Source organism: Mustela nigripes, unplaced genomic scaffold, assembly GCF_022355385.1.
Source record: "Mustela nigripes isolate SB6536 unplaced genomic scaffold, MUSNIG.SB6536 HiC_scaffold_75, whole genome shotgun sequence".
Lineage (NCBI taxonomy): Eukaryota > Metazoa > Chordata > Mammalia > Carnivora > Mustelidae > Mustela > Mustela nigripes.
The window spans coordinates 3091195-3116061 of NW_026739490.1; the positions used below are offsets into that span (position 1 = coordinate 3091195).

A 24867-nucleotide genomic window follows, 5' to 3' on the forward strand; every position below is an offset into this window, starting at 1 on the left:
GGTTTCTGGGTACAGTAGCGAGAATTCTGGGAAAAGCATTCTATTTTCTTGATTTCTGTAAATATATTCCAAAGTTCCTGTAACTGCTTCACAGTGATGGTAAACTAGGTGTGGAGGAATTCTGAACTCCTGGTGTGCTTTGTTCCCTACGAACAACATTGCACAAATACTTAGTGGGTTTTGGACGGGTGGGACTCCACATACATGACAGACCATTCCTTTCAGTCCATAATTTTTTTATAGAAAGCTTTGCTTTTGTATTTTATTTTGTCTTTTGTTTTGACCTTACAAAAGTAAACAGCACAGTGATGGTAATCTTAAAGCTCTTTTAATCTCTGGAGGATTCTGACCACCATTTTGACCAACGTCAGTGGTTACTTCTTCATCTAAAAACCAGACACCTCTTGAGTAAATTACCCCAGGTTTATTATCTAAAAGATGTAGGAAGGATGTAAACACAGAGAACGCCACAAGGTCATCCTCTGAGATAGAGATAGAAAGAGATGAATCCAAATCCTCACCCCTTAGGGTATGTAATTGTGGAAGCTCACAACTAAAGATGCATCAATCCTTCGAAATCAACTGTTGCCTTTCAAACCTAGCCTAATATAAAAGAGGCTGGTAGAGCACTACATATAAATCAGTTTCAGAATGAACAGTATGATTACTAGGTTGAATAAACCTACAGTTTGGCCAGAACAAACTTCTCAGCCATTGCCCTCAGCCCTCCCAGGCTGAGCTTAAACCAAGAACATTTCTGAAGTCAGTGCTGTAGATAATAGGAAGCAGTATTCAGACCCGGGAAAGTCATACTAATGGGTCTTTAGGCAAGCTTTAGGGTTTCTCTATTTATAAACTGTAGAAAGAAATGAAAAGTAGAAATCTCCCCCTACCTCCGACCCAAAGAAAAATTTTGATCCTTTACTATTTTTTTTTTTAAGATTTTACTTATTTAGGGACAACTGGGTGGCTCAGTCAGTTAAGCTGCTGCGTTAGGCTCAGGTCGTGATCCCAGGGTCCTGGGTCCGAGTCCCACATTGGGCTCCTTGCTTGGCAGGGAGCCTGCTTCTCCCTCTGCCTCGGCCTGCTTGTGCACTCGCACTCTCTCTCTCTCTGACAAATAAATAAATAAATAAAATCTTTTTTAAAAATAAAGATTTTTCTTATTTATTTGAGAAAGAAAAAAAAAAAAAAACAGACAAGCTGCGGGAGCAGCAGAGGGAGAAGCAGGCTCCCCACGGAGCAGGGAGCCTGAATTGAGGGCTCCATCCCAGGATCATGGCCTGAGCTGAAGGAAGATGCTTGGCTAACTGAACCACCCAGCTGCCCCAGATCCTTACGTTACCTTATACTTCCTCCTCTATCTCTGATTTTTCTCTTCTTTTCCTCATATTATCTCTTTCTTCTAGGCTCATTTCTTTCAGTCTTATGGCATATCTTGTTTACAGAGACTTCTTTTCATTACATTCCTTGATTAGTTCCCATTATTTTTATAAAGATTTTATTTATTTGAGAGAGAGCACGAGCAGTGGGGAGGGGCAGAGGGAGAAAGAGAAGCAGGCTCTCTGCTGAGCAGGGAGCCTGATGCCGGGCTCCAACCAAGGGACCTTAGGATCATGACCTGAGCCAAATGCAGACTCTTAGCTGACTGAGCCCCCCGGGTGCTCCTCCAAGTGTTTCTAAGGGGCAGCTAGACTTGAGACCCACTGTAATAAATGATATCACCTTATAAAGAAAGTTGCCAGGAATTATATAAAATAGTTTACAGCATTTTCTCTCCCAGCATTCATTAACATTTTCCAATCAATAATACATGTCTGATAAAGTGTGGAAAATGCATAAATGTATAATAGAAAACATTAAAATCATTAGTGGTACTATCAGCCATGGGGAACTACTGTTGTTATTTATATTACTGAATTTTCATTCTATTTTCCAGATGTAACAATTTTAGAAAATTGGAATGCTACTATTTATACCATTTCTTTTTTTTTTTTTAAGATTTTATTTATTTATTTGTCAGAGAGAGTGAGCACAGGCAGACAAGAGTGGCAGGCAGAGGCAGAGGGAGAAGCAGGCTTCCTGCTAAGCAAAGAGCCTGAAGCAGGACTCGATCGCAGGACACTAGGATCATGACCTGAGCTGAAAGCAGCTGCTTAACCAACTGAGCCACCCAGGTGTCTCTATTTATACCATTTCTTTTTTTTTTTTTTAAGATTTTATTTATTTATTTGACAGACAGAAATCACAAGTAGGCAGAGAGGCAGGCAGAGAGAGAGGAGGAAGCAGGCTCCCTGCTGAGCAGAGAGCCCAATGTGGGGCTAGATCCCAGGACCCTGGGATCATGACCCGAGCGGAAAGCAGAGGCTTTAATCCACTGAGCCACCCAGGCGCCCCTATTTATACCATTTCTTAACCTGACTTTTCTTTTTATCATTAAATGTTCTTTAAGAATGGTATTTGAGGGGGGCACCTGGGTGGCTCAGTGGGTTGAGCCTCTGCCTTTGGCTCAGGTCATGATCTCAGGCCCTGGGATCCAGCCCCGCGTTGGGCTCTCTGCTCAGTGGAGAGCCTGCTTCCTCCTCTTTCTCTGCCTGCCTCTCTGCCTACTTGTGATCTCTGTCTGTCAAATAAATAAATAAAATCTTTAAAAAAAAAAAAAAAAAAGAATGGTATTTGAGGGACGCCTGGGTGGCTCAGTTGGTTAAGCTGCTGCCTTCGGCTCAGGTCATGATCCCAGCGTCTTAGGATCGAGTCCCGCATCAGGCTCCTTGCTCGGCAGGGAGCCTGCTTCTCCCTCTGCCTCTGCCTGCCATTCTGTCTGCCTGTGCTTGCTCTCTCGCCCTCTCTCTCTGATAAAAAAATAAAATCTTAAAAAAAAAATGGTATTTGAGGGGTGCCTGGGTGGCTCAGTGGGTTAAGCTTCTGCCTTCTGCTCAGGTCATGATCTCAGGGTCCTGGGATCAAGCCCTGCATTGGGCTCTCTGCTCAGCCGGGAACCCGCTTCCCCCTCTCTCTCTCTCTGCCTGCCTTTATGCCTAGTTGTGATCTCTGTCAAATAAATAAATAAAATATTTTTAAAATATGGTATTTGAAATGCTGTTTGGTATTCCATTTTGTGATTTACCATAACTTACCAAATGACATTTGTTAGATCTCAAGGTTAAGTCCAATTTTAGAGGAATTTTTAATAATTCTAGAAGTTTTTTTTGTTTGTTTTTGTTTTTTTAATGTGATAGACTCCGGGCTTGGTATGGAGTCCAACACAGGGCTTAAACTCACAACCCAGAGATCAAGACCTGAGCTAAGATTAAAAGTTGGGTGCTTAACCAACTGAGTCACCCAGATGCCCCTCTATAAGATATATTCTTAAATGTGCTTCATCTTGCTAAGTACCTCTGATTATTTCTTTAGAAAAAAAACCCTAGAGATTGAATTTGGGTGTCAATGAATAAATAAAATTTGAAGACTTTCGTACACATTACCAAATTATTACCAGAGAAATTATGCAATTTATACTCTAATCTTCAATGCATAAAAGTGCCCAATTCCTTGATTTCTTCCTAACAATTAATATTGACATAATTTTCACTAATTTGGTAGATTAAAATTCTGTCACCCTTTAATTTACTCTTCTTTGTTTTGTAATGTGGCTAACCATTTTGTTCATACACTTACTAAGATAGAGCCTTGGACGCTCGCTGCAAGCTAGCTACTTCTGGCTTTTGTTTCAATGCATAAAGTCTCCTTTTCTCTTGATCACTTTGAACTGATTCTCTGTCATGGAAACATAAAATGTACTAACCAATACAATGCTCTTAGCCATACTGAAATTTTAAAACTTAGTCATTAAGTAGTCATTCCTTAGTTTCATGGGAATTATCCTTTTATGTTTAGAAGCCTGTAGCAAGGGGTGCCTGGGTGGCTCAGTGAGTTTAAGCCTCTGCCTTCATGTACTCAGGGTCCTGGGATGGAGCCCCACATCAGGCTCTCTGCTCAGCAGGAAGCCTGCTTCCTCCCCTCTCTCTCTGCCTGCCTCTTTGCCTACTTGGAATCTCTGTAAAATAAATAAATAAAATCTTAAAAAAAAAAAAAAGAAGCCTGTAGCAAGATCTCATACATATTTACCAAAAGACTTTTACACATCTTATTGGATTTATATTTATTTGAAAAAATTTTTTAAAGATTTTAGTTTTAAAAAGGGGATCAACCCCAAGGTCAAGAGTCCCATGCTCTATTGACTGAGCCAATATTGACTTGAATTTTGAATTTATTTATTTGAATTTTAACTCTTTAATCTATCTGGAATTTATTTTGGTGAACAGTTGTTAGGAAGAGTCTATAGCTTTATTATTTCCTAGGCATTTAGTCAAGTTTGATAGTTTACTTAATACATTGTTTCTCTCACTGATTGGAACAGTACCTTTACCAAATGTTAAAGTGATCCTCTTAAAACACAAATTAGAGGGCCACCTGGATAGTTCAATGGGTTAAGCCTCTGCCTTCTGCTCCCATCATGATCTCAGGGTCCTGGGATTGAGCCTAGCATCTGCATCAGGCTCTCTGCTCAGCAGGGAGCCTGTTTCCCCCTCCCCTACCCACCCCCAGCCTACTTGTGATCTCTCTCTCTGTCAAATAAAAGCTTAAAACACACACACACATTAGATCATGTCAAAGATCTTCTGATAATTTCCCCTTGCACTTGCAAAGTCCTATGAGCTGTCACTCCTGCTTTCCTTTGCAACATCACCTTGCACCAGTCTCCCTTTTTATCAATGTGTCCCAAACATATCATCTTTGAGTTCTATTATTATAAGTCAATTATATCTCAATAAAACTGGGGGAGAGTACCCATTAAAAAAATCTTCGAGGGGCGCCTGGGTGGCTCAGTGGGTTAAAGCCTCTGCCTTCGGCTCAGGTCATGATCCCAGGGTCCTGGGATCGAGCCCCACATCTGGCTCTCGGCTCGACAGAGAGCCTGCTTCCTCCTCTCTCTCCCTGCCTGCCTCTCTTGCCTACTTGTAATCTGTCTGTCAAATAAGTAAATAAATTCTTAAAAAAAAAAAAAAATCTTCGACTTGTAAAACAAACCACTACCGGAACATCTGCTAAAAAAAAGTCTTTGAATTGTAAAACAAACTATTACTGGAACATCTGGCATCATTTTTCAACATACTATTCTTTTCAGGCTTTCTTCCACTCTCCAAACAGCTAGCTTTTCTGATAAAATTCTACTACCTTGGAAGGCCTTCTCTGACAGGTCATTGCCATTCATATGCCCTTATTTCAACTGATTGGGTGCCACATTGGTGGAGTTTAATTGCCATTTAAAATGGCCTTCAAAGTAATTACACTTAGGGTGCCTGGGTGGCTCAGTGGGTTAAGCCGCTGCCTTTGGCTCAGGTCATGATCTCGGGATCCTGGAATCGAGTCCCGCATGGGCCTCTCTGCTCAGCAGGGGCCTGCTTCTCTCTCTCTCTCTCTCTCTGACTGCCTCTCTGTCTACTTATGATCTCTGTCAAATAAATAAATAAAATCTTTTAAAAAAAAAAGTAATTACACTTAGATCTGGCATTAGACCAAAATGTAATTATGTAAGCAAAAAGTAAAGAAACAGAGAGTAGCCGAGTGTATATTTGTTGTTAGTGAAGCAAATGTTCCTCTCTGGAGTGAACAAATTCCACAGTTTTGCAAACGAATGAAGACTCCAAGAGAACTAAGAAAGGAAAATACTCACTAATGGATAAACCTATTATGTTTTGATATTAAAATGTATGCAAAGGATAGTTGATCATACATAAGGCAAGAAAGTACCCGCATCAAAATTTACCAATGGGAAACCATCAACAAAATTAAAAGGCAACCTACTGAGTGGGAGGAAATAAATACAAAGCATGTAAAGGATAAGGGGCTAATCTTACACAATAACAAAATCAAACAATTCAATTTTAAAATTGGGCAAAAAGTTTGAATAGACATTTTTCCAAAGAAGACACGCAGATGGCCAACAGGCATATAAAAATATGCTCAACATCATTAACCATCAGGGAGATGCAAATCAAACCACAATGAAATATCATCTCACACCTACTATCAAAAAAAGAAAAAAAACAAGTGTTGGCAAGGAAATGAATAAAGGGAACACTTGTGCGCTATTGGTGGGAATGTAAATGGGTATAACAACAATGTAAAACTATGGAAGTTCCTCAAAATATTAAAAATAGAACTACCATGTAATCCAGCAGTTCTACTTCTGGATATTAATCCAAAGAAAATGAAAACACTAACTTGAAAAGATATAGATATCTATATATCTATAGATATAGATATACATATAGATATAGATATAGATATAGATATATATCCGCACATTCACTGCAGCTTTATTTACACTAGTCAAGGTATAGACAACCTTAAGTATCCACTGATGAAATAATGGATACAGAAATGTAATACACACATATATACACCAGCATATTATTTATCCACAAAAAAGGATGGAATTTTGCCATTTGCAACAATATGGCTGCATCTTGAGGGCATTACCCTAAATGAGTAAATCACACAGAGAAAGACAAATAGCACAAGATCTTTGTGTGGAACCTCTAAATGAAACAAAAACAAAAAAACTTGAGAACAGATAGGTGGTTACCAGGGGTGAGGGGTGGGAGTGGGAGAAATAGGTGTACTGCTTTCTTGTTTTGTTTAAATTGACTTTAAAAACTTAAAAAATATATATTTTTTTTAATTTACAAATGGGTGGCACAGACTTGGAAAAGATTCCAGGGACAAGAGTGTAGCACTTTTGAGAATGCTGCATCAACACCTGTGATAAGGGTATGCTAGCATATGGAAACAGCAGTATCAGCAACTGTGAAAGACTGAATGTGGAGAAATATTAAGAATACCTTAATTCATCTTGATTATATGCTTTTGTATGCAGAAGAATAATATATGATACAAATATTTTAAATGATCTAAAAGTTCTTTTTTTTTTTTTAAGATTTTGTTTATTTGGGGCGCCTGGGTGGCTCAGTGGGTTAAGCCGCTGCCTTCGGCTCAGGTCATGATCTCAGGATCCTGGGATCGAGTCCTGCATCGGGCTCTCTGCTCAGCGGGAAGCCTGCTTCCCTCTCTCTCTGCCTGCCTCTCCATCTACTTGTGATTTCTCTCTGTCAAATAAATAAATAAAATCTTAAAAAAAAAAAAAAAAAGAAAAAGAAATGCGTTAAAAAAAAAAAGATTTTGTTTATTTGACAGAGATCACAAGTAGGCAGAGAGGCAGGCAGAGCTAGAGAGGAAGAAGCAGGCTCGAGCACAGAGCCTGATGCAGGAATCGATCCCAGACCCAGGGATCATGACCTGAGCTGAAGGCAGAGGCTTTAACCCACTGAGCCACCCAGGGGCCCTAATCTAAAAGTTCTTTCAATAATTACAAAGTGGAAATTCTAGGGGCATCTGGGTCGTTCAGTTGGTTAAGCCTCTGCCTTCAGCTCAGGTCATGATCTTGGAGTTCTAGTATCAAGCCCCATATCCGGCTCCCTGCTCCACATGGAGTCTGTTTCTCCCTCTGCCCTTTATCCACTTGTGCACGTGCTCTCTCTCTCTCTCACCTCTCTCAAATAAATAAATAAAATCTTTAAAAAAAAAGTAGAAATTCTAAATGATATAGCATTGTGTGATGGTTCAACCTTTCTTTTCTTGTGCTACATAAAACAATGGTGTATCTTACAGTAAAGTTATCTTACTTTCAGTTAAATACATTCATCCATTTGAATTGCCAGAGGGAGAGACTAGAGTAGGGAAAGGTAATATTTGAAACTAATAATTGAGAATATTCTAGACTTGATACAATACATAAATCTTCTGATTTGGGAAACTAAACTCTCTGGATAGCATAAATAAAACTAAATCTATATGAAGATACACCGTAGAAAAACTAATTCTACAGACCAAGGTAATATAGCAAACACAATTAAAGGGAAATGCTATAACCAAAGTAAAAGAAAAATAGCAAAATGGGGTGGGGGAATAAATGTAATAGAGAAATGCTTAATATATAAAGTGCTCCTTGCAATCAATAGGAAAAAGAGTTTAAGGGAAAAGATAAAAATATACAATGGTCAAGAATCTAAAATATATATATATATATTTTAAATCTAAAATATATATATATATATATTTCATATATATATGAAAGGGGGCACCTGGGTGGCTCAGTGGGTTAAAGCCTCTGCCTTCAGCTCAGGTCATGATCCCAGGGTCCTGGGATCAAGCCCCACATTGGGCTCTCTGTTCAGCAGGGAACCTGCTTCCTCCTCTCTCTCTGCCTGCTTCTCTGCCTACTTGTGATCTCTGTCTGTTGAATAAATAAATAAAAAATCTTTAAAAAATATATATATATATAAGATATCCAACCTGTAACAATTTTTATTTATGTGACAGAGAGAGCACAAGTGAGACGCAGAGGGAGCTGGGAGCGGATGCTAGACTCCATCCTAGGACCCTGAGATCATGACCTGAGCTGAAGGCAGCCACTCATACCCCTGTAATCCTTTTTTTAAAAGATTTTATTTATTTATTTTAGAGAGAGATCATGAGCAGGGGGGGGCGAAGAGGGAGGAGAGATAGAAGCAGACTCCCTGCTGAGCTAAATAAAGCCTGCCTGTGGAGCTCCATTCCAGGACCCCAGGGGAAGGCAGATGTTTAACCAACAACCCAGGTGCCCCCTGTAACACAATATTTTAATGTGCAAATTGGAATTTTCACACAAATAAGCATAGATTTTAAAACAAGATTGCATAGGGGAAAGGACGGAAAAATGAAACAAGACAAAACCAGACAAGAAAAAAACCTTAAGGGACTCTTGGTCTCAGCAAATAACAAACTGCGGGTTGTTGGAGGGGAGAGGCATAGGAGGGATTGGGTGCCAGGGTGATGGACACTGGGGAGGATATATGCTATGACGAGAACTGTGAATTGTGTAAGATTGAAGAATCACAGACCTGTACTCCTGAAACTAATAATACATTCTATGTTAATAAAAATTTTTTTTAAAATTGCTAGTATCTATAGCTAGGAAAACATGGAGAAATGAGCATGTCCACAGGCTTAGGCAAACTGCAATCTTTCAGCGGTCAATTTAGTAATATTTGTCAAAACTTTAATGGGTATGCCACTGCAAGGGGTCGATCTCACAAAAATCAACTAAGTCCCCGAAGGTGTTTGTAATTACAAGAAATTGACAAGTTTGGCTACATGCATAGGATACTATTCCATCGTTTTAAGAAGTGATGATATTGGGGTGGTATGTGACATAAAATTAAACATAAGCTTATTAAGTATACATTGTAGAAGTGTTTCTGGTATGAACTCAATTTGTTTTTCTTTTAAGTGTATTTGTAGAGAAAAAAATGCTTAGAAAGTTGTCTACAGTAAGTAACAAGAGCTTGGGGTGCGTGCGGACGAGGAAGGGGCATGGTAATTCTCTAATCGTCACTGCACACCTCTGTACTCTTTGACTTTTAGGAGCACATCACTTCCATTAACAGCAAAAGTAAAACGCACATTTAAAACAGCTGTACTCAAGCTGCAAGGCGTCTTCCTCCTGCTAGGTTGGATTTGCGTTTCATTTTCACTTTTTTGGTATTCCTGAAGAGGGAGGTTGAGCAGGCAGCACAAAACTCTAAGACCCAGAACCCCTGTCAGGCCTTCACATGCCTAGACTTGTTTAGCTTCGGGGTTCGCAGAACTAGGTAAAAAAGAAGGCGGAGGCGCCACGCTCCTGCCCCGCCCCTGCGTCCAACCCTCCAATGGATGTTCAGAGAGGGCGGGCTACATGCAGATCAGGGCCACTATTGGCCCTGGAGTCTCGCCGACAGGCAATGGGCGGGGCAGCGTGGTGACGTATCCACACGCGGCGCAGAGGCGGAGAGCGCGCGCTCGCAGACGCGGCGCTATTAAACCGTCGCAGGCTCCTCGAGCTGGTTGTGATCGTCCAGGCTCTCCGACGTGAGCTCCTGCTTTCGCTGGCTCTCTCTTACCCAGTGACGCCCAAGCCGGGAACAACTTCCTCTTTATCTCCGCCTGTAGCTGCGTCGTTGTGACCCTGCCACCATGTTCGAGGCGCGCCTGGTCCAGGGCTCCATCCTGAAGAAGGTGCTGGAGGCGCTGAAGGATCTCATCAATGAGGCCTGCTGGGACATAAGCTCGAGCGGCGTCAACCTGCAGAGCATGGATTCCTCCCACGTCTCCCTGGTGCAGCTCACCCTGCGCTCCGAGGGCTTCGACACGTACCGCTGCGACCGCAACTTGGCCATGGGTGTGAACCTCACCAGGTGAGCCCCAGGGTGGCGGAGAGCCGGGCTCTCCGTGCACCCCCACCTCCGGCTCTTGGCGGGAGCGCCGGCGAGCTAGGCCCTCATTGGCCGGCACAGGCGACCCGCCCCATCTCATTGGCCTGCGACGCCGAGGGGCGGGACCTAGCGGAGCGCGCGGTTCGGAAAGCCCGCGCTGGCAGCCGCGCGCACCAGCACTTTCCGCGCCAAAGTCACAAAGCGGGTGGTGGCGGGAAAATGACGGGCTTCTTCGAAATGCCAGGAAGAGAGTTGCACAGCTCTTGGGGCATTAAGTGCCGGCGGCCTTGGGCGAGAGACCTTTGGCCTGATTGACCAGTTCTGTCACCCTACCTGGGGACGTAGAGTCGGTCGATTCTGGTCTTTTATTATTATAAAGTTGCAGTGAGCACCCTGAGGTCATGACTTAAAATTTATCCACGGCAGGGGCTTCCAAAGTTTTGATCGCTCCTTGTCTAGTACATAAACATGTTTAAATCTTAAGGTTTGTGAGAAATACTTTACCCGACTACATGGAGTGTTAGTTTAAATGGGGATCCTCCATCATTTTTCGTGATCGTCACAACCGAATAATTGGCTTCACCCACCAAAGGGACGTGCAGGTCGTAAAATACTGCTCTTTTGTTGATATTCCAGACGTGAAACTGCTCGTGATAGGGTGTGTGCTTGCTAAAATATAAATACTGCTATATTGCATTACAAAATGGCCATATCAGTTTACCTAACATACCCAGTTGCTCTGACAACCCTGGTAAAAATAGCAACTCCTTCTTTAGAGTCAGAAATCGATCTTGAGAACATTGTGTGGATTTTAAATCCTGTGTCTTCTGTATTCTAGCATGTCCAAAATACTGAAATGCGCTGGCAATGAGGACATCATTACACTAAGGGCTGAAGATAATGCAGACACCCTGGCCCTAGTATTTGAAGCTCCAAGTAAGTCATACCCTTCAACTAAGTTATACTAGGGGAAATTTAAATGCAATGTGTCTCTCAGAGTTGTGAGAAATTTTAAGAAAATGTTTGTGATGATTGTAGAACTTAACATCATAGTTATAAACTTAAATGCTTTTCTTCAATCTACTTTCTTTTGGTAGATCAAGAAAAGGTTTCAGACTATGAAATGAAATTAATGGATTTAGATGTTGAACAACTTGGAATTCCAGTGAGTATCAAAGTTTCTGAATGTACTGTACACAGGGCATGATAGTTACATAAGAGTGTTAATACAGTTTAAAGCCCAATTCCTGATGGAACTTATGTATATTTGCTGTACATGTTCCAAAGTAGGGATTTAGTATTTAGACTGACATTTGTAATTTTTTCATTAAACTACAGTACTCTAAATGGAATCTGGTTGAATTGATTGCTTCCAAATATATATTAGCGTTAACCTCCTTGCTTTTTTTTCCTCCCAGAGGAAAAAGCCTTAGACTTTAAGGCTGTGTTAGCAGAAATTCATTAAGGTTGGGTTTATCAACATAAAAGGAGAGTTAAGGTTTTTTAAATCCTTAGTGTCTTGTTTTCTTATTTTGTTTTAGTAAGCAGTTGGGCCTGTTTGCATACACATCATCATTTGTATGCCATGCCCTAATGTCTTGATTTAGCCCTGGAGGGTGATTGGGGAAGGCTCTTTTCCTTGAATGGTGCATTTGTCATTAAAGGTTTAAACTCTTATTTTAGTTTTCTAAATATAATTATTATGACATACTTGTTTTATATCTACATTTGCTTTTCGAGGTTTAGAGTATGTTATGAAATTACACAATGAGATATTTCAAAATAATCAGGAAGTCTTAAATTCTGAATTTTTGTCTAGATGCAGAGTTTTCAGAAAAGGAGAATTTTTAATTTCCAGCAGATGAACTTTTATTTTCTTTTATTAGGAACAAGAGTATAGCTGTGTAGTAAAGATGCCTTCTGGTGAATTTGCACGTATATGCCGAGATCTCAGTCATATTGGAGATGCTGTTGTAATTTCCTGTGCAAAAGATGGAGTGAAATTTTCTGCAAGTGGAGAACTAGGAAATGGAAATATTAAGTTGTCACAAACAAGTAATGTCGATAAGGAGGAGGAAGCTGTAAGTAGTTTCTTAACTAACAAAATACTGTGAAGAGTATGGTAACCCTTCTTCTTCTTTTGAGAATGGTAATCCTTCTTAACAGTAGATAGTGCCTTAATCTCTTCAGGCTACTATAGCAAAATACTGTAGACAATGACTTATAAACAACTGAAATTTATTTCTGACAGTTGTAGAGGCTGGAAAGCTGGCAGATTCAGTGTCTGGTGAGGACCTGCTTCTTGGTTCAGACAGTGGGCTTCTCGCCCGATAGAAGGGTCAGAGGAGCTCTCAGGTCTCTTTTAGAAGGGTACTAGCACTAAGCACCTCCCAAAGGCCCTACCTCTAGGTACCATCACTTGGGGATTTGGTTTTAACATGAACTTTTTGGGAACACAGACATTCAGTCCATAGCAAGGTAATTGCAACTCAACAGAGGATCTAGTTAGAGGTAAAAATTAACCTGTTAGGAGCTCTTATGTAATCTTTATATTTAAGTTTCAACAAAGTAGGCCCAGTAGGGGGCCTAGAGAACCTCCATTTAGGGACAAAGAACACTAATTACTAAACAACCTTAAATTAAGGTTTTCCTAGAAAATCAAGTGTGGTTTTTTGTTTGTTTTTTTTTTTTTTTTTTTTTAAGATTTTATTTATTTATTTGACAGACAGAGATCACAAGTAGGCAGAGAGGCAGGCAGAGAGAGGAAGCAGGCTCCCTGCTGAGCAGAGAGCCTGATGCAGAGACCTGATGCGGGGCTCTATCCCAGAACCCTGAGATCATGACCTGAGCCGAAGGCAGAGGCTTAGCCCACTGAGCCACCCAGGCACCCCTCACGTCCTTTTTTTTTTTTAAGAAGAGTATTTATAAACAAATACTTTGTAATTGTATTTTATTTTTTATAGCCTTACTAGCCTTTGAAAAAACACCAGTTAATTCTGTAAATGAAGGACAATTTAAGGTTCTAACTTCTTAGGATTATTAGGCTTAAATGGGGTAACATTCAAAGTGCTTACCTTAGTGTGTGACATCTTATGTTTATAGTAATTATTCAATATTCTAGTTCCTTGCATGAGTAGACAGCCCTCGGTTTATTTTATTTATTTATTTTTTAAATACTTTATTTATTTATTTGACAGAGATCACAAGTAGGCAGAGAGGCAGGTAGAGAGAGAGGGGGAAGCCCAATGTGGGGCTCCATCCCAGGACCCCGGGATCATGACTGAGCTGAAGGCAGAGGCTTAACCCACTGAGCCACCCAGGCGCCCTCAACCCTCAGTTTAAATGAAGACTTAAAAATATTACTAACAAAAGTTCAGGGTCTAATTCTGTATTATCTCTGCTAAATTACATGGTAACTTCCCTGCCATTCTGGATTTTTTTTTTTTTTTAAATCTCAGATTAGTTTTTCTTTTTTCTTTCTTTCTTTTTTTTTTTTAAAGATTTTATTTATTTACTTGAGAGAGAGACAGTGAGAGAGAGCATGAACGAGGAGGTCAGAGAGAGAAGCAGACTCCCCATGGAGCTGGGAGCCCGATGCAGGACCTGATCCCGGGACTCCAGGATCATGACCTGAGCCGAAGGCAGTCGTCCAACCAACGGAGCCACCCAGGCCTCCCTCAGATTAGTTTTTCTATAAGTATTTTTGTATCTGAAATGTGAGCGTTTATGACATTATTTGGTATTTTTAAAAAAAAATATTTATTTATTTGACAGATCACAAGTAGGCAGAGAGGCAGGCAGAGAGAGAGGAGGAAGCAGGCCTCCCATGGAGCAGAGAGCCTGATGTGGGGCTCTATCCCAGGACCCTGGGATCATGACCTGAGCTGAAGGCAGAGGCTTTAACCCACTGTGCCACCTAGGCGCCCCTGACATTATTTGGTATTAAGGAATTTTTCAGTGTTTTCCTATTTCCTTGGTTATTTCAGAAGTTGTTTGAATCAAAATTTTAATAAGCTCTGTACACTGTAGTTCATTGATAGGCCCTCAAATTCTTTTAGTCCATTGGTTTTCCATTCAATTTCTTTATCCCCCCTCTCCATTACAGTTTGTTGAGGCAAGTCCTTTGTCATTGAGTTTTCCTGAAATCTGGATTTTGCCTATTCTATCCCTTATGTCAATTAATATTCTTCTCTAACCTGTATTTCCTATAAACTGGTAGCTACAGTGCTAGAGGCTTGATATTCAGTGTTTTCTTTGTTTGGGGAGTGAGAATAAGAATACTTTACAGATGCTTGTATGTATACCCCTTGTAGGTATGAGGTATCTGCATTTTCTTAGCAGCCATAATAATTGTTTAGAATATTAGGTCCTTAGAGTTGTATTAATACATTTCATTCCTCCTTTTATTAGCTGATTTATTTATTAGAAACATTCCCATAAGAAGTTTTCTCTTACCACATAATTTTGTTTACCTGAGCTACAGTTTATATGGGACAGACTAAATACTTGATTCTTTTGCTTTATTTACCAGTCCTTAAAATTAGTTTCATATCACTCTCCAAAGTAAACCAATAAGGGATTTTTAGTTTTGTTTTTAAAGATATATTCTAGGGGTGCCTGGGTGGTGGTGGCTCAGTCAGTTAAACATCCAACTCTTGGTTTCAGCTCAGATCATGATCTCATGGAACAAGCCCTGCTTGGGCTCAGCACTCAGCGTGGAATCTCTGCCTCTGCCTCTCCCCGCACTCAAGGTCTTGCTTGCACCCACGCTGTCTCTAATAAATAAACCTTTTTTTTTTTTTTTAATTTTATTTATTTATTTGACAGAGATCACAAGTAGGCAGAGAGTCAGGCTGAGAGGGAGGGGGAAGCAGGCTCCCCGCTGAGCAGAGAGCCAGATGGGGGACTTGATCTCGGGACCCTGAGATCATGACCTGAGCTGAAGGCAGAGGCTTAACCCACTGAGCCACCCAGGTGCCCCAATAATAAATAAATCTTTAGAAATATATTCTAAACTAATGGACTGCAATTTCTTGATGTTTTTCAATATGGTTACTCTTTCTGTTTTCTCTCAGGTTACTATAGAGATGAATGAGCCAGTTCAGCTAACTTTTGCACTGAGATACCTGAACTTCTTTACAAAAGCCACTCCACTCTCTCCTACAGTAACACTCAGTATGTCTGCAGATGTACCCCTTGGTAAGATAATTGGTTTGTTGAATCTTGTTTTGTAGATGGTATATGTGGTACTTCTCAATAATTGTGTTCCTGTCTTCTTTCAGTTGTAGAGTATAAAATTGCCGACATGGGACATTTAAAGTACTATTTGGCTCCCAAGATCGAGGATGAAGAAGGATCTTAGGTGTTATTAAAATCCAAGAAAATAAAGTTAAGCTCTTTAAGAACTGCCGGCATGTACTAAGTTCGTCACCAAATTTGTACCTCTTGAGTACATATGTAGATATTTTCTGTAAATAACCTATTTTTTCCTTCATTCTTTACAATTTGTTTAAAGAATAAAATCCAAAGTCAAATTTGGTCTTGTTAACCTAGAAATATTTCTGCCTTACCTAAAAATACTTGTGTATTCATAACAAAAGGGTTTTGATTCTAAATGCAGTTTTGAGAATTTTTTTCAATTTAAATAAAAGTTTTTTGAATTTCAAACATAACAAGACAGTGCCTTCATTTGGACCATGACTGTTGCAAGTATCCTGGGGAATTCAGTTCAAGCTACCATTTCATGTAAATGTGCTTATTTTTCCAGTCTAGAGCAGCCTGATAAAAATACATTTGATACAGCAATAAAAAGTATTCCAACTACAGTAGGTGACAAAATATTTTTGGGGATTCATTTTCAAACTTATTTTGGTATTCTTCTAACTTGAGTTCAGGAAATAAACAGGAGAGTAGACCTATATATTTTGTTATTTTGTTAATTTTGTTAGCAAAAACTAACACTTTTTTTTCCAGCTTTATGTACCCAAAGCTGTGTGAGCTTGAGAAGACTAGCACTGTTATAGCGCAGTGTTTCTTTAGCCTAGGGAGCCTTTTAAAAGAATCTTGAAAGATTTAGTACATCTGTGATAGGGGCCAAGCAATATGTTGGTGCAAAAATAATTTTTCTAGTATAAGTAGCCTTTTTTGTGACTTAATCCTAGCAGTTGTGAAACAGACTGTTTAAATGTTCCTACTAATTGTGCCAAACTGGCATAGCACATACTGAGAATCGCTTTATTAAAGTCCTTTATTCCTGGTATGTTCTGTGCTTGGTGTTTTAAACGACTGGTTCCTTTGTTGTAGTACCTGGACTGAGTTCTGGTTACTGGAGGTATAACCCACTATACCCAGTAGGTAACTAATAATTACATTCTGTGTGCCTGGGGGCAGGGAAGGATATTGGGGGCAAAGGGGCCTGATGGAAGTTTTGGGAATGGTGTAACTTTAATATAGACCGGTGATGGTTCCAAGACTGTATGCACTTGTCAAACTCATCCAATTGTACTTTATTGTATGTAAGTTATACTTTAATAAATCTGACATTTACAAAGCTTCATGTGCTGCAAAATGTCCCTTGTGGGCGGGCTTCTTACTTGGTCCAGGCCTGATGTCGAGGAGCAGGAAACAAACACAAGAATGTGGGGCCACGCGAAAGTAGTGGTGGGGTATTGATGCTGAGACCGTGGCGTGCCCAGGAGAAGGGCTACAGCCGTGGACACTGACTAGGAGTCCTGCCAGCTCCAGTCATCCTTAGCTTCACTGTCAGCTTCTGTCTCCTGTGGGTACCACTCAGCTACCAACACTGCCCGAGGGATCAGGGAAAGAAACAAGTAGCCGGTTCACCCAGAGTCTGACTGGGACTCCGGGAGCCGTCACCCTTGACAGCTTCACAACCCAGTGGAGGTGCCTGGCAACAAATCCAGGCCACAGCGACTCCCGCCGCCGATACCTTCCGCAGTACACTACCACTAGCTACTACCAGCGCAAGGCGAAAACAAGTTCCGGAAAGGGGACTGATAGAGGTCGCTCCCGGTGACGCCACTTCCGGTACGCCGCCGTTCAGCGGGCCACTTCCGGCGTCAAGGGGGCGGCTGAGGGGTGGCAGTTAGGTGAGGCGGGCCATGAGGCCTCAGGCGCTTCTGCTGCCAACCGTGAGCGAGCTGTCGGCACGCGGGCGGCCTGGCGCGGCGCTCCGGTAAGGCGTGTGTTCGGCGGGGCGGGAACAGAAGCGCCCCCCTCAGGCGCCCGGCGGGGCCGAGACTGCGGTCCCTGCCGAAATCTAGCTTCGCGTCCTGGGTGTGGAGCGTTCACCAGCCTGGGCCACCGCTGGCCTCTTCCCAGAAACTGGTTTTGTTTGTTTCCGTCTAAATTCGCGTCGGTTTTTATTTGTCTTCCTGGCTAGGTCTGGAGACGGGCAGGAAGATAGTGTGTGTGGAGGCGCATAATGCTAGGCACTGCGCTGAGTGTTTTACTGATGCTTTTAAAGCCTCGCAGCCCCGGCGGGCTCGGAGAGTTTGAGAGTTGCGGTGGAACCGGTTTAAAAAAAAAAAGTAATTCTTTGGGGAACTTAAATGGTACTCTGAAAACCTCGGTTTACGTTTTTCCTTCCTCTTGCAGAATTCTTACTCTTTGCTACCAGTAAGCCTTCGTCGCCCCTCTCCCTCACACCCTTCGCTTTTTTATTTTGATGCGGGTGTGTGAATAGGTAAAGCAGAGTCCGTAAACTTTATTTTATAAAGACGATAGAAATCACAAGTGATTAAATGCCCTCAAACCCCCACATACCGGCAGTTTGTCCTTTAAATTTTGTAGAATTAATTTAGATTACCATGTAATCGGGATCGCAATACTTAAAAACCTGGTATTCGATGCAGTTTGAGCTAACTTCAGAAGAGCATATAAATTAACATACTGGATCCAGTACTTGATTTCTGCACTGTTATATAATTGCTATAAAGGGACATTCACATTTAGCACCAATTCCATCATATTGCTAATTATTTTAGCATTTTTATTATACATAGTATATTAGGTTGACTCTTGGCCACTTAAAACAGCTCATTAATAATTGGGATAAAGTATATAGAAAGCACTTTGACTAGGACCTGGTATCTAAGTGTGGGTAATTATTAACCAACATTATTATAATGAAGATTGTTTACAAAGTGTCATACCAGAGGAAGACAAAGTCTTTATGGTTTCTGGATTGTTTTTTTTAATGGTGCCCTTATTGTGAGATACTTAATTTTCTCTTTACAAATCCATGTCACCTTTAGAAATAGCTTCACAGTCAAAATAGATTTGTCTATTGTATCAAATTACGAATGTTTTCCGACTTAAATGTCATTGTTTTTTTTTATCTTATCTACTACCTCTTAAACTAGTGACAAAATAGCCATAATTTCATTACTGAAGTTGGTTTTGAATATTTTGCGCAAAAAACAAGTTTTATTTTTATTTTTAATTTTTTTAGGAGGCTATAGAAGTAATCTGGAAAATGAAATCACTACTTTCAGTGCTTGGGGTGGGGCAGAGAGGCAGACAAATTGGCACTGGTACAGTGCTGATTACCAGTAGTGATAGTGCTGATAGCCAAATTTACTGGAGACTCTGCAGATTTTTTTGCATTAAAAGAATGATACCGGATGCCTGGGTGCCTCAGTCCGTTAAGTGTTGGCCTTCTGCTGGGCTTTGGTGGTGATCTCAGGATCTTAGGATCAAATTCCATATGGGGCTCCTTGCTCAGTGGGGAGCCTGCTTCTTCCTCTGCCTGCTGCTTCCCCTGCTTGTGCCCTCTCCTTCTAACAAATAAGTAAATAAAATCTTTTCAAAATTAAATTAAATTAAATTTAAAAATAAAAATAAATAAAAGAATGATACCCATTAGGGGGGAATCAACAAAATGCTTAATGTGAGTGTATTCCATATCCCACCCATTCTCCGTCCCTGGCAGGTAAGAATCATTTGAGCTTATGCTCCTCTTGCTATTTCCTGAAGCAGGGACAGGGGCCAGGCAGTACTATAGCAGAATGACTGAAAATGTGGACTTCGGTGTCAGACTTGTATTTAAGTCACCACTCTTCCACCTGCTCTGTGTGGAGGGTTTGGAAAAATTAGGAGGCACAGGAATATTGGTGAGAAGATAAACATGAGGTCTGTTTCTTGGTCAGTGTCTTGACTTTCATTCTACCAGGACAAGGCAGAGAAGGTACATAGGAGAATGTTTTCACTTTGTCAAAGGAAATATCAGATTTTAAGTGCAGTGGGGCGTGAATTGCCAGTTGCTTAGTATGACATCTTAGCCCAAATTCTAATATATGTAACACACTGTGGTCAGTGGCATATAATGACAGTTTTCTTTGTCTTCAGACTGTAGCTGTGTCAGTGTGTTATGATGCCGTCTCGTACCAACCTGGCTACTGGAATCCCCAGTAGTAAAGTGAAATACTCAAGGCTCTCCAGCACAGACGATGGCTACATTGACCTTCAGGTAAATGCGGAAGGGAATTAATGAGACTGGCTGGCTCCGTTTCTGTTGAGTTAGCAGGAAGACCTTCTAGGTGGAGGTTTTGCTGTCTCTGGGGATTAGAAGCAGCAGCAAGAAGGACAGTTATCTCTGAGACCCTTTCAGCCGTAGTTTGCAGAAGGAGAGGCCTTGGTAGAGCAGTTTCAAACCAATATAAACACTGTTCATTTCTAAGAATTTTTAGTTGTAACACCAAAACCCAGTAGTTACAAATTTTATTTAGTTTTTCTGGAAAATGCTCAGATTGTGTTTTGTTAAGTAGAATTTTTTTTAAGGACTGTGTCATTGGTTCATTTACACTTTAGTCAAAGCCAGTTCATCTTTTAAGGGAGAAACTAACTGCTAAAGCCAACAGATTGTGGGAATCTTCCTTCTTTCCTGATGTCATGAGATCCAATTTATTAAAGGTATTCTTTTGGCAAACAGTAAGTAAAACAGAATATTTAATATTTGTTAAGTTTGTATCCTACCCTGATTCGTTATTTATAAGATACTTAATGATGTAGCATATCTCCTTCTGCCCACCTTCCCTTGGAATGGTTTAGGTGGAACCAGGGCCAAGGAGGAAGAGGCAGGAACCCATCCCTTTAAATATAAACAAATCAATGACTCTTTGTACTCTTTGGACCCATACTTGAAGGAGAGGAGTTTTGTTTTTTAAAAGCACATCTGAGAATCTTCTAGTCCATTAGGTCAGATACAGAAATGAGGCAAACCTTAGAAAGCTTGTGTCTGAATCAACTTTGAATAGAACTTATTAACAAGTCAGGCTACTTGATCCCTGGGGTGGGCAACTAATGCTTGAGAAAAAGCTGTTTCTAAAACCTTTGTATGCTCACTTAACTTTGAATGCCAGAAGTCACTTGTTTTCTTTACTTCTCCAGATCACGATGTTCATCTTGAATCCCTAGAGATTAGTACAGCCTTCCATGTGCCAGGCACTTAATAAGTATCTAATATCTAATCAGTGAATGACCATAAAGTATCTTCTGTTTTTGTGAGAAAATATTTTCTTATGGTGAGTGGTATATGGAATAAAATTAGAAGTAGAAAGAGTAACATTCTGCTGGGACTCCTCCGAGTGGCTGTTAGAGCAGTAATTAGAGCTTCACCTCCTGTTTGTCCCTTGCCTTTCTTTCCCAGAGCTCTAGTGGGTAGTAGGACTTCCTTCAAGACGCACAAACTAACCACATTGGTTCTTATTATCCTCCTTGCTTTAAAGTGTTTCAGTCCTGGTATTTTCATAATGCTATGTCTTTTGTTTGTTTTTCTTCCAGTTTAAGAAGAGTCCTCCGAAGATCCCGTATAAGGCCATTGCGCTTGCGACGGTTCTGTTTTTGATTGGGGCCTTTCTCATAATCATAGGTTCCCTCCTGCTGGCTGGCTATATCAGCAAAGGGGTAAGCTGAAGAGTTTGTGGGGGTGTGCATGAAATCCTTAAAGTGTGAGTCTGGGCTCTGTTTTATATTCATATCTAGTACAGGAGTTTCCAGCAGAAAGAAGAAGAGAGTTTTCTTTTAGATTTTGTTCTCTGGTAACAAAACATACGTTTTTTTTTTTGAGCAACAACATGCTTGTCCCAGTTTCTATGAGGTGTGTGTGTGTGTGTGTGTGTGACATTTTCCTTCTGAGATGTCAAGCAGTCTTCCTACTGTCACAGTTAGGAACAGCAAAGGTAAGCCTAGCATTGAGGATTTCTGATTGATAAAGGCTGTAGCCAGAGTAGAATGTGTTGTTATAATTTTGCAGTGCCATAGATGTTCCATGTGTGGGGAGAAGCAGTGAGGCTTGTATAGGTCTGGGGCCACTGACCATGCCAGGACTTGTGACTCTTGACTCTGATCCTTACTACATTGGGTTTGGTTGGAGTTCTTGTTGAGCTTCAGAATGTTATCTTTATTACCTAAAGGAGTGTTTGGTGGTTCTTTTTCTTGGGCTATATACATGTGCTAATAGTGCCCAAGTTGATCTGAACTAATAATGATCACAAGTCATGGTCATATGGTCCTGCAGAGGGAACATAGCCAACATCTGAAAAACTGTGGACATTATAGAAATTGAGAATAGTAGCACTGTAGCAATAAAATCACTGCATATGGTTTTTAAGAAGTGAATCTGATTTGCCATTGGTCTTTTTTTTTTTTTTTTCAAATATTTTATTTATTTATTCGACAGAGAGAGATCACAAGTAGGCAGAGAGGAAGGCAGAGAGAGAGGAGGAAGCAGGCTCCCCGCTGAGCAGAGAGCCCAATGCGGGACTCGATCCCAAGACACTGAGATCATGACCTGAGCCGAAGACAGCGGCTTAACCCACTGAGCCACCCAGGCGCCCTGCCATTGGTCTTAACTACTTAAAATCACTGTGTGGTCACCAGATGCTTACTTGGTGCAGTCTTTGTTTGAACATCTAACTTCAGGACTGTGCCTTCAGTTAACTTTCTTACTTTCTTTTTTTTTTTTTTTTTTTTTTTAAGATTTTATTTATTTATTTGACAGAGATCACAAGTAGGCAGAGAGGCAGGCAGAGAGAGGTGGAAGCAGGCTCCCTGACGAGCAGAGAGCCCGATGCGGGACCCGATCCTAGGACACTGGGATCACAACCTGAGCTGAAAGCAGAGGCTTTAACCCACTGAGCCACCGAGATGCCCCATTCAGTTAACTTTCATTGCAGTATGAGGTATCAGTCCCAAAGGACTCTGTTAATTACAAATATTGAGAGTGGAGGTGAGATCCACATGCAGCAAATATCGTTTTACCTTGTATGGTTTATAAAAGACTGCTTTATAAATAAGGATAAAGATGTTAATTAAGAGAATCACTAATAAGTTTGGTTTGGAGTTTTTTTTTTCACTTTTTATTACAGATACTTCAAAAACAGAAGTAAATGAAATAATGTATTAAACCCCTGCATGTCTCCCATTCATCAACAGTTATAAACATTTTGCTTCATGTATTCCCCCCAACTTTTTTTTTCCTGTGTAGGAAACCAAATACCAGATTTATATTTTGCTGGTATTCTTTTTTGAGAGAGAGAGAGGGCGCATAGGAGCGGTGGTGGGGTGGAGGACAGAGGGAGAGGGAGAGAGAGAGAATGAGAATCCTAAGCGGGCTCCACAGCCAGCGTGGAGTCCAATATCACAGCCCTGAGCTGATGAAATCAAGAGACTGATGCTTTACTGACTGAGTCACCCAGGCACCTCTATTTTGCTGGTATTCTCAAGTGTGCATCTTCAGTATGCATCTGTAATAGTTTTTATATAAGTTTACAGGTGCTGTATTAATATCTTTTTTTTTTTTAAAGATTTATTTATTTATTTATTTGACAGAGAGAGATGACAAGCAGGCAGAGAGGCAGGCAGAGAGAGGGGAGGAAGCAGGCTCCCTGCCGAGCAGAGAGCCCGATGCGGGGCTCGATCCCAGGACCCTGGGATCATGACCTGAGCCGAAGGCAGCGGCTTAACTCACTGAGCCACCCAGGCGCCCCTGTATTAATATCTTTGATCTTCATATTTTTGTTAGTTTTAGAGACTTGCTTAGATTCAGAATAGTTTTTTTTTAGAAAGTATACTTCATGGGAGGTGCTGTGTATTTGCTATGGCAGGTTGGTTCTGAAACTTCAATGTTCATCAGAATCATCTGGCAGACTTGTTAACACACAGATTCCTTAGTTCCATTCGCAGAGATTCCAGTTCTGTAGGTGGGTTGTGAGAATCTGCATTTCTAACAAGTTCCCAGGTAATGCTGGTGGTCCATAAACCACAATTTGAGAACCAAATTGTGGTATTACATTAGGAGGCATGTAATGGTTATCCTGCTTTTAGTTGATATTAAGGTAGATTGCTGGGTTTAAGTGCCTTCAGCCTAATTAATTTATTATAAATTTCTCCATTACCATTTATACTAGTGAATGCAGTTCTGTCATTTTCTGCGTTCATTAGCTGAAATTCTGCTGTAAAGGTCTTTCTCAAATCTACCATCTGTTTACCCCAAAATATAATGTGTATAGTGAAGGTAGGAAAAATGTTTTTCTGCTTCACAACTTTTATAAAAATACACCTAGTAACCTCAAAACCGCAAAAGGTAGTCAGAGAATGGTATCAGTATAAACTCCTATTTTTTCTTTTACATATTTGTGTTTCAATCAATCACAGTCCATATTCTTTTTTTTTTTTGAGTAGACTCCCCACTCAGTGTGGAACCCAGTGCGGGGCTTGAGCTCAAAACCCTAAAACCCTGAGATCAAGAGTCGGATGCTTAGCCTAACTGAGCCGCACAAGTGTCCCCCATATTCTTTTTAGTATTAAACTGTTCCATGTTTGGTCAGTAGGACTCCTTCATGTTACTTCTTTGTCTTTTAAACATGGCCTATGTAGCCTTTGATAGCTTTCTTGCTTTCTGGCACAGAAAGTTATCCCAGGCCCAGCTATATATTTCCTGTCTCCTAACTTGTAAACAACCATTTCTCCAGAGAGCCTTGGTGTTCCGTTTTATTTTGTTTTGTTTTAAGATTTTATTTATTTATTTGAGAGAGAGAGACAGTGAGAAAGCATGAAAGGGGAGAAGGTCAGAGGGAGCAGACTCCTCACGGAGCAGGGAGCCCGATGCGGGACTCGATCCCAGGACCCCGGGATCATGACCCAAGCTGAAGGCAGTCGCCCAACCAGCTGAGCCACTCAGGCGCCTGAGCCTTGGTTTCTGTATAGGAAGTAGAGATCACAGACTGGGCATTAGTGGTGCTCATGCTTCGGTTTTGATTGTTTCTAGAGCTTTTCAGCAATGGAATCAAGAAATAGGTATCTTTGGGGCACCTGGGTGGCTCAGTGGGTTAAGCCGCTGCCTTCGGCTCAGGTCATGATCTCAGGGTCCTGGGATCGAGCCCCGCATCGGGCTCTCTGCTCAGCGGGGAGTCTGCTTCCTTCTCTATCTCTCTTCCTGCCTCTCTGCCTGCTTGTGATCTCTCTCTGTCAAATAAATAAATAAAATCTT

General features: G+C 40.9%; 2 protein-coding genes across 2 annotated transcripts in view; both read left to right on the forward strand.

The window, feature by feature from the left end:
• The first annotated feature begins 9892 nt into the window (after positions 1 to 9892).
• On the forward strand, positions 9893 to 16909 carry LOC132008146 (proliferating cell nuclear antigen). Its single transcript, XM_059386545.1, has 6 exons — positions 9893 to 10337; positions 11194 to 11291; positions 11453 to 11520; positions 12242 to 12436; positions 15431 to 15554; positions 15638 to 16909. The coding sequence occupies exons 1-6, from the start codon at positions 10117 to 10119 to the stop codon at positions 15715 to 15717; spliced, it is 786 nt and encodes a 261-aa protein (XP_059242528.1). The 5' UTR covers positions 9893 to 10116; the 3' UTR covers positions 15718 to 16909.
• Positions 16910 to 17409: 500 nt separating this feature from the next.
• The window catches only part of LOC132008147 (transmembrane protein 230), a 16830-nt gene continuing 9372 nt past the window's right edge, over positions 17410 to 24867 (forward strand). Inside the window, exons 1-3 of the mRNA XM_059386546.1 lie at positions 17410 to 17550; positions 19725 to 19845; positions 21159 to 21281. Coding sequence (XP_059242529.1) covers positions 19747 to 19845; positions 21159 to 21281 — 222 coding nt within the window. The 5' untranslated portion in view covers positions 17410 to 17550; positions 19725 to 19746. The remainder of the gene's footprint in view (positions 17551 to 19724; positions 19846 to 21158; positions 21282 to 24867) is intronic.